The 9,997-nt window shown below is 27.5% G+C and overlaps 1 protein-coding gene across 1 annotated transcript in view; it reads right to left on the reverse strand.

Moving 5' to 3' along the window:
• Window positions 1–9,997, reverse strand: part of LOC111613478 (bromodomain-containing protein 8-like) — a 44,395-nt gene that overhangs the window by 2,920 nt on the left and 31,478 nt on the right. Inside the window, exons 14-22 of the mRNA XM_023354831.1 lie at window positions 7,962–7,975; window positions 7,049–7,537; window positions 6,752–6,981; window positions 4,354–4,603; window positions 3,974–4,286; window positions 1,715–1,795; window positions 1,566–1,634; window positions 1,312–1,489; window positions 1,133–1,231 (exon numbers count right to left, since the gene is read on the reverse strand). Of these exons, the coding sequence (XP_023210599.1) occupies window positions 1,133–1,231; window positions 1,312–1,489; window positions 1,566–1,634; window positions 1,715–1,795; window positions 3,974–4,286; window positions 4,354–4,603; window positions 6,752–6,981; window positions 7,049–7,537; window positions 7,962–7,975 (1,723 nt within the window). The remainder of the gene's footprint in view (window positions 1–1,132; window positions 1,232–1,311; window positions 1,490–1,565; window positions 1,635–1,714; window positions 1,796–3,973; window positions 4,287–4,353; window positions 4,604–6,751; window positions 6,982–7,048; window positions 7,538–7,961; window positions 7,976–9,997) is intronic.

The raw sequence follows: 9,997 nt of genomic DNA on the forward strand, positions 1-9,997 counted from the left end.
TTGGTAAAAGAAAGGTAATTTCAGAATAAAGAAGATATTTAAATACAATATGACAAAATAATTCACAGCAGAAGTTTTAAAAATTGCTTACAACAGCTTATGAGTAAGTGCAAAAACATATTTAAAATAATTTTGTTGAGAAGCTATAACATTAAAAACTGTTCATTCTAATTATATGGATTTCTTTTAAACTGATTAAACTTGAAACTTACTCATCCAAAATTTGGCAGTTATGATTTGATTGCAAAGAATTGCAATCAATATTTTATACTTTGATAATGGATCATTCCACAAAACAAGCAGATTTGAATTCTTATTTATCTTTGTGGAATGACAATCTTGTGGAAAGATTCTTCTTGTCTAAAACTATGCAAAATTACTTTGAGAAATTTTCAACATTAAGTATCTTCTATAGTTTTTAGACAGAGATGAGTATAAAGAAAAATCAACTCCACTTATGTTTAATGATATGACAAGAATATACCATATTTTCTTCAGAAAGTCAAAAGTCAAATTGGAAGTGGTGCAATGGGCTAGATTATATGTCAATTTAATAATAGGTACTAACATCTGATTAATAAGTTTAATTTAATAATCAGGTGTTAGTATCCATTAATCATTAAAGTGAAACTGTTATTTGAGAAGCCTATGGTTTTTTCTATACTTAAACAACAGTACAACTTCTGTGTATATGTTGCCTACTTGGGCCTTGTTTATTAGTAGGACCTATACTGATAAAGTTTCTGATTAGTAAAGAGAGGACATCTTAGTCAAAAGTCAAAACAAAATATCTTTATTTTCACCTAAAAATAAAGATATTTTATTTTCTTCTAACTTTTCAGAACTTCAGAAACTTCACCAGTATAATAAGTCCTATTAATAAACAAGGTCCAAGTAGATAATATATATACAGAAAGTAAAACACTAAGAACAAACAGATAAAAAGAATTAACAGTACAACTTGTTCAATTTTAAAAATGAATAAAATGAAAACCTTGTCTGTTTTAGAAAATTTATCACAAAAAGTATTTCAATAATCCACAATCATCATCATATTTTAAAAATTACTTCAAACTTTCTCAATATCTTATATCTTCAATAATAATAATGATAATAATAATAATAAACTTACCTTATCACCATCACTTTTTCTTTCCCTAGGTTCTCTCTCTCTTCCTCTTAAAACTTTAGTATCTGCTGTTTGAACCATCAGCTGTGTTGCCAGGAAATCCTAAAAAGAAATTATATAAATAAGTAAAATATAAAACTATATTAAAATAAATAACAGACATTCAGTTAAACTTCACAAACCTGAATATGTTCCATCACTTCTTTTTGCATCTCTACAGCCATGTGAAACACATCATGATCAGAACTGTTATACATAACTGCATTCTGAAACATAAGCATCATATCTCTTTGAAATTCCATAGTTGTTTTAATTACACCATTTTCAATGTTTTTCTTAATAGCAGAGAGATCCATTGGTCTATAAAAACATGAGCATTTAATTTTGTTTAATAATTAATATTTATTTTATTCTGTACTGATAAATTCACATATACCTGTAAACTATGCTGTGATAACCTGGTGCTACATCATCAGTAACTGGATGTAGGAAAGTATTTGCATATCTATAATGAAAAGAGATTCATTCAAATTTATGCTTTAAAACTATTAAATTTAGTATTTAATATGAAATACTGATACTAACTTGTGATTAGCTGCTGCATTCCAAACAAGCATAATAGCTTTTTTCCATGTTCTATAATCTTTAATGTTTTCTTGATCATCACTGAAACAAAAATTTGTATTAATAAACTACAGAATTTAAGGTACAATATATTGACTTTCTGATTTTAAAACATTACTTATATTCCTTAATATCTAATTTATAAAAATTCATAGATTTAGTTTATATTAAAACATAAAAATTTAACAATACAGCTATACCTTGCCTTACGTTGGTAATTGGTTCCAGGAAAGGTGATCTGATGTAAGTCGAAAAACGACGTAAGTCGAATCTACTTATCACTAGGCTAAACCATAAATTACCATTCCCGGTTCTGTATTATATTTATTAATGCATTTTTAATAATTTATGGTTAATAAGGATCTATTTTAAGCTTACAAACAAATAAATTTTAGTTTTTAATATAGTACAGAAAAAAGTAATCTAAATTTACGAATACATGTACTGTAAATACAGTACATACTTGTAAATGTATATATTTTAATATGATTTTATGTGCTTTAAACGCCTTTCTAGTGATATTATGACTTCAATATTTGTGGCGGACAGACATAAAGTCGAATAAAATGACTTAAACTTGATTTTTATTTTTCTATATACTTTTTTGACAAACGACGTATAATCAGGAACGACGTAAGTCGAGGTATACCTGTACAAAATTTTCAAGATATATGTTAAACAACTTAAGTTGAATTTTCTATTTCAAGATTTCAGAGTTTACAAATGAAGAAAGATTTGTTGTATTATTGACAATTTTTGTGTTTTATATATGATATCATGCACATACATGATTAATATGGATTGACTACACTCAATTTTTGTCCATTATAGTTGGGCCAGATTTACAATAGAATCATATAACATAAGTGAGGAATGGAGAATAATTCCCCAATATGGAATGTTTAAAACGTTTCATGATAAATTATAAAAGTTTGAACAGGATTCAAATAGCAATAAGATGATTATTTATTACAAAAGCTATCTGGTTGAGAATATTCATTTTACAGTTTGTGTCTTTAAGTTCAATCTATATTTTAGTCATATTAGTTAATTACCTATTCTATAAATAAGTGGATTAATTAAGAGAAAAAAATGTTCAAGTGTTTACAAAAGATTTGTAATTATTTTAATCTCTTACAGTATATATGTATACATTTTAAACATATAGGTACATACACACAGTTGTATATACATATTTTTATCACACATACTGTCTGTGACATATAAGTAGATCTATTGTGATTTTAAACTTTTATTAGAGAGATCTATATGCACAACATTATCTTAAGGTATATTTTCCATTTATATGTTTTCAGAGAAATGCTTATTTAAATTGATGTCAAAATTTCAGCTAGGCTTAAAAATCAATGAACAAGAATACTTTTTCTGAAAATCCAGATTAACTCTTAACATTTTTAACATAAAGAAAATAAGGATTGTTATCACCTAATATCAGAGAAAAAGACTTATGCGGATAACAGTTTAATAATTTAGTAGAGATCATATTCAACAGATGTACTAATCTGTACATTTTTAAAATGATATTCTTAATGTCAAGCAACATATTATTTAGGATATGCTGGAATCTTATGTTTATCTTTCTAATGATGGTGATGCTTCTAAGTTTTATTTTTATATGCCATTATTAATGCAGATATATATAGAACATACAATGATTATATGAGTATCTTAAGAATAAAATTTTCAGCTAATAGAATAATTAGCTGGCTTCCCTATTTTAAATTCAAGAGAGATTTATATGATATTGTAATATATACAGCAATAATCATCATCATCTAGAAGTTAAATTATGCATTTCACAAAAAGTAGACAGTACTAGAAACTGTTATTAATTTAATCAACTAACCTATTCTCACTAGGAATTATTACTGTATTGCCCATTTTATCCATAAAAAGCAATCAATGTCTTATTTTTTATACTACAGAGATATAAATGATATTTATCTAAGTTCCATCAAAATTGTTTGGGCATTTTTAATTAAAGCAAACAATACTGTTTATTTCTATATCTTTTACTGTATTGTATCGTACTATAAATAATTGTCACATGAAATTTCATTAAATTCATGGATACATTTTTAAAAAAGTATTTTAAGTTTCTCTCTTTACTTTTTGTAAGCAATACAGTATTAGAGAATTTACAAAGATAACTTAATATCATTAATCAAAATGATAATATATATTAAAACTATACAATACCTTTGAGATGTAGATGCTGGACTGTTGGGAATAGATTCACTAATTGATAATAGAGGTTTACGTTTAGTTTCTAATAATGTTTGCTCTGTAGAAGCATCTGATTGTTGATTAGTAGAGTCTGATTTACAACTAGAATGTTGTGTTTCATTAGCTTTTTCCTGATGATCATTTACAACTTGCTTAGCTGTTAATTCTGAATGAGGCAAACTTGAATTGGTTTTTTCTTTATCACTTTTTTTATCTCCAAAAGAATCTTCTAAATCTTCATGAACATGAATGTGTCTATTTGTTCTCCCCCCTCTTCCTTTCCGGCCTAAAAACACCTTATTATTATATAAAATACAAAAATTTAATTTTAATATCAAGAAAATAAAGCATACCTCTCTTGCCGGAATGTTTGCGGATAATTTTTAATTCTTCTATTACTTTATCTGATTCTACTATTACTACTGCTTCTTTTGCTGGTTCTTCAATAGGTTTATTCTTTTTTTCATCTTCAGTTAGTGTTTTTTCAGTTTCTACACTTTGTTGTTTAGTATTAACATCTTTGTTTTCATCTTTTTTGGATTCAGCTGTTTCTTCTTCTACAGGCAACTGTTTCTTATCTTGGATTACAGCTTCATCTGCCACCTACAAAATAAAGTTATAGAAATTCTGGCTTTCTCAAAATGTTAAAATAAAATTTACATTTTATTAACTAATTCAGTCTTTTTACAATTACATGTAAATTTAATAAAGTTTTTAAAATTTTTTTAGTATTTGATTCACATTACATTTTTTAATAAATTCTACAGCAATATGGCACATTCTATTTCTATGGTACTCTTGTATTTCTACATGAAGAATTCTTTAAATCAATATTGTAAAATACAGGCCTAAAGACCAATTTTCATCCATCAGAATTTCCTCAACAGACCAAATAAATGAAATTACAGGAAGAGAAATCAGAATTGTATGGCACTTGGTTATCATAGGATATCAATAGGCATGGCAATATGTATAATTATCTATTTGGCAATATAGTTTTATCATGAATAATCATCCTGTTCTTTATTTTTCCAGAACATTTTATCATCAAAATTGATTTTAATTATTAAACATATAGTTTTTAGATATTAATGCACATTATATTAATCTTTCTCTGTCTGCATCTTGAATTATTTTAGCAGCAGTGAACTGACTACTGTTTACTTTTAATTAACAAATAAATACACAATTAGTGTAAAAAATAATTTCCTTCTTTAATATCTAAATATTGAAAAATCATTTCAATTTTACATAAATTAAATGTAAATATTTTCAGAATTAACCTGGTTTTGGCTTTCTAAATATGAATACATTTATCTCTAACTAATCAAACACTTAATTCTAATTTTTACTTTTGTATGAAATTAGCCATACAAGTTCAACCATTCACCAGAATTTCAACTTTCTTTAAGATTCAAATAAACTTTACAGAATGAAGTAGAATGTTAGCTATTTTAAATTGCAGATTAAAATGTATAGTAAAACCTTGAACTAACATTCCTGAAATTAACAATCATTCTCTTTAATCCTAAAGAATAGCTTATGTAATTACAGACTTACTTTCCTTGAATCAATGTTTCATTCAATTTACCAATCACATTATTTGGTTCTGAAGCTATTTTTTTCCCTTGATCTAACATTTAACAGCTGATCCAATATAAAAATTTTACCTGCTAACAATATTAGGATTAAAATAGCTCTGCAGTCTATACTTAAAATATATTCCTACCTCTCTTTTCTATGATCTACATATAACATCAAAGGGGGAATTCCCTTTCTCACAAAACTAAATGAGTGAGAAGAATTTGTTGATATTTTCTGTAAATTATTTAATTGTTCAGTAAAGTTTTGGCTTTCATCCTGTAAAGATGTGCTTGTTTTCTTGCTTGCCTTGATTGGATGCTTTCATATGCTTCTTCTATACTTTTAGAAGAATTTAAATTTTGTAAGTTTGTTTTCATTCAGAAATTTGCTCTTTGTAATTAAAATTTAATTTTCTTGGTAAATATGTCCTTTTTCTTGTTTATTAGTAATAAATCTTTTACAACAAGAAGTAACAATCAAATATTTTAAATATCCCAAGTCCTTTTAACAAAATATTTTTTCAAAGTTTAAAATGCTACATAAAACATTTCTACACCTTTTCAATATGATGTATTTAAAAAAATAGATAAATATGTAAAATAAAGAGGTTTCTTGATTTAACATTTACTGCATTTTAGGCAGTCTCCAAATACTCTTCAGATTGAGATTTTACTCTATTATCAATATATTTATGTTATGGCACAATCAGACTGCTACACTAAAAAAAATATTGAAAATTTTTATACCAATTTATCAGTTATACAATTATCCCATTTATCAGTGAATAATCTAAAGACCTATGATTAGAATGATATTAAAATGTACAGTACATACTATAGAAATAAAAGCACCTATATTCCTCACTTTTCTATTAAATAAAATTGTTTAATCGAAGAAATCTATTAAAAACAATTAGTTGTTTTTATTTTATACAAATAAAATGTTTATCTGAAAAACAAAATAAAATCTAATAGCAGATTTAAATTATTTTTTTGTTTTTTGATGTTTTTCTAATTTTTTAATTAGAAAAACATCAAAAAACAAAAAAAAATTTAATTTAAATCTATTTATAAACTACATCTATAAGCTGATTAGTAATCAGTTTTAATAAAACTATAACTTAAAAGGATTAAATAAAACAAAATAAGTAAATTCCTTCACAATTACCTTTTCGATTACTTTTTCAGTTGTAACTTTTGATACAACTTCTGGATCTGAATGATTTGATGATGATATATCTGTTTCTTTTTCTGTTGTAACTGTTGTGTTTTGTTCTTCATTTACAATATTTTCTTCCACCTTTTCATATGTAAAAGTATTGTTGCTTGGCTGTTCTTTCTGCTTGTCTTCATTTATATTTTCATCAAATACTTTTTCCAATAATGATTCTTCTTTCTCTGTAATTTATAATTTATAAATAATTATAAAAATATTAATTTTCAAAATAACAAATAAAAAAATTACCTAAATTTTCATTTCCAACTTCTTCATTTTTCACAACTATTTCATTTTCTTCAATACTTTCAGAATGGATAACTTCCTTTTTAATTTCTTGTAACTCTTCTACTTTATCAACAACTTCAGTGTTTTCTATTTCATTTTCTTCAATTTCTTCTTTATTTCTAGGAGGTGATGCTGGCTCAATTTTTATATCAACTTTATGCTTGCAAATGTCATCCTTTGTTTCTGTTATCTTTTCATCTTCTGTAGATGATATTAAACTGTCAGATTCAGTCTTTTCTCTGGATGATTCAACTACTTCTTCTGATGTTACTGAAACAACATTAGTTATAGCAGATGATGAAGTTGTAGTTACAGTTGTAATTGTCACAGTAGAAACAGTAGGAATTTCTCCAGTTGATGAAACCTCTTGTTCCGTTTGAATAATAGGTAAGGGAGGAAGCTTCCCAGGAACACCTGGAGGCAATTCTAATAATTTTGATAGTGTAGGTGCTAGAATAAAGAAAAAATATTTAAATAAATATAAGAAATAAGTTAGCAAATTTTACATAATAAATAANATATGTTTTATGGTTTTTATGGAAACTGTTGTACATTATATATTAAACATTTATTTATTAAGTAGTTATTAATCATAACTTAAACACTTATTGAAAATGTTTGTCTTTCAAGTGTCTAAAGCATTCTCAACTTACTAATCATTATAAAATCTAAACATTTGACATACCTGATCTCCTGTATACTGCATAAAATTTCAATAATACTTAGAAAATTTTTATTAATAAAGATATTACAAAAGTTTTTTATGACTATGAAATGGAATGTTTCTGTACAAAAGACTTTTTACGAATAACTTAATTATTCTCGTGTTCTTCGTTTCTTTGCTTTTGGTTCGCTGTCGGTCATGTACGGATACTTCCTTTTGTCATCCTAGAAAAATTTTAATGTTTTAGACATTTGTTCATTATTACTACTGATAATGAATTTAAAATATTTTAAACATCCCATATACCCTTAAATGCTTATTTAAGTTGTTTTTATAAACAAATATTACTGTTAAATTTTCTTTGCAGAGTATATTAAATCACTAAGAGAATGCTGGGAACATCATTTGTAAGTATAAAGGTCTACAGTGTATTCAGTCTTGAAACTTAATTCCAAACATATATGAACCCATAAGAACAAGAATTAATGTGTCCACAAGCTAAATGAGTCTAAAATTGTTCATCCAGAATAGAATTTGTTGAAACTGTCCTGATTACTTTCACCATGGTAAATACTTAAAACAGAATGCATAATTCAGGAATCAGAACTTTTATTTACTGACTTAATAAAGTTTTCATTCCTGAATTAAGCCTTCTGTTTTAAGTATGTATCATTTGTTGTTTGCACATACAGTGGTACCTCAGGATACAAACGCCCCAGCATACGAAATTTTCAGAATACGACATGAAATTTGAACATATATGGGTAGGCTGAAAAGTAATGCACACATGCTTGTAGAACACAAACAAAAACAAATAGCAAGATCAGGCAAAAAGTACATTAAAGTACAATTCTTAAGCTTCAAAATCATATATTTATTTTTCAACATAGTCACCGTTAAGGATAACACATTTCTCCCAACGTGCAACAATTTTTTTCATTCCGTCACTGAAAAATTATTCCGACTTTTCTCGAATCCAGAACTTGACAGCTGCCTTCAACCTCATCGTTTGAGGTGTAATGATCACCTCTTGAGTAGAGGAAAAAATAAAAATTGCAAGGCGCAAGATTGGGGGAATAAGGAGGGTGTGGAATCGGTTCGAACTTCAGGTTTCGCAAAGCCTCTCCAGTTGTGCGCGAGATGTGTGGACGAGCGTTCTCTTGTTGCAAGTTTATTGGTGCCAGGCTGCCTCTAACATGTCAAACTCAACATCAGAGATGTTTTAGAGTCTGTATGTACTGAGAAGAATTAAACATTGCAATAAGGTGCAACGGTATTTGTCTGTGGCAGTGATCGGACTTCCGCTGTGTGTTTCATCAACAATTATGGCTTTTCCAGGCTCGCAACCACCAAATTTTATTATTCATCGATTTACAGTAGACCTACCAACAGCATCATTATCATAAACAGCCTTTAAACAATGATGAATCTCAGTAGGAGTCACTTTTTCAGCAGTTAAAAATTTGATAACAGCACGCTGTTTAAGTCACTTTGACATAGAACTAGAACACGTCTCCATATTTCCACTTCTCAAAATATACTGAATGAACGCAACAACCTCAAACTGCACATGCGCATAGAGGGGAAATGTTACTTCCATATGCCACCTGGCATGTTTCTGAAAATCATTTCGTCCACGCTCTACAAGCATGTGTGCATTACTTTTCAGCCTACCCTTGTATTTTTGCTCCACGATATGAACAAAAACTCACCATACAATGTTACATTAATTCGCAGCGCCATTTTTTATTCACTTCTGTTTATCGGTCTCAGTCTGTGTGCTTGCTTTGTCGTGGAAGGATCTCGTTTGATAAACAAAATCTTGAGGTATTATCAGAAAGTGACTGATTTTATTGAAAAGAAACATCCCAAAAAGGTTCACACTGACTGTATTGCTGCTCAGAGTAATGACATTTGCCTAAGTCATTTTAGAAACATTTTAAAAAGTAGGCAAAGCCAAACCTCTTTGGATAGATATTTTACCAAGAGACCTCTATCCAGTGAAAGTACTGGTGGAAGTGAAGGAAAGAAAGCAAAAAGCAGTGAATAAAAATTTTAAAAATATATATATAAAACAACACTAATTTTTTTATCTTTTCTAAGTTATTTTTAAGTTATTGTTACATTGTGTTATGTAAGTTAAGTTTTAGTATCATTTCCCTTCTCCCTCTCTTCCACCACCAGTTTACACCTCCACCGTCATCTATCCTCAAAGGTAAAGTGCAAATAAAACTACATTTTTTTTT

The sequence above is a fragment of the Centruroides sculpturatus genome, unplaced genomic scaffold (genome assembly GCF_000671375.1).
Source record: "Centruroides sculpturatus isolate CEXI.00-Female unplaced genomic scaffold, Cexi_2.0 scaffold1947, whole genome shotgun sequence".
NCBI classification, from domain to species: Eukaryota; Metazoa; Arthropoda; class Arachnida; order Scorpiones; family Buthidae; genus Centruroides; species Centruroides sculpturatus.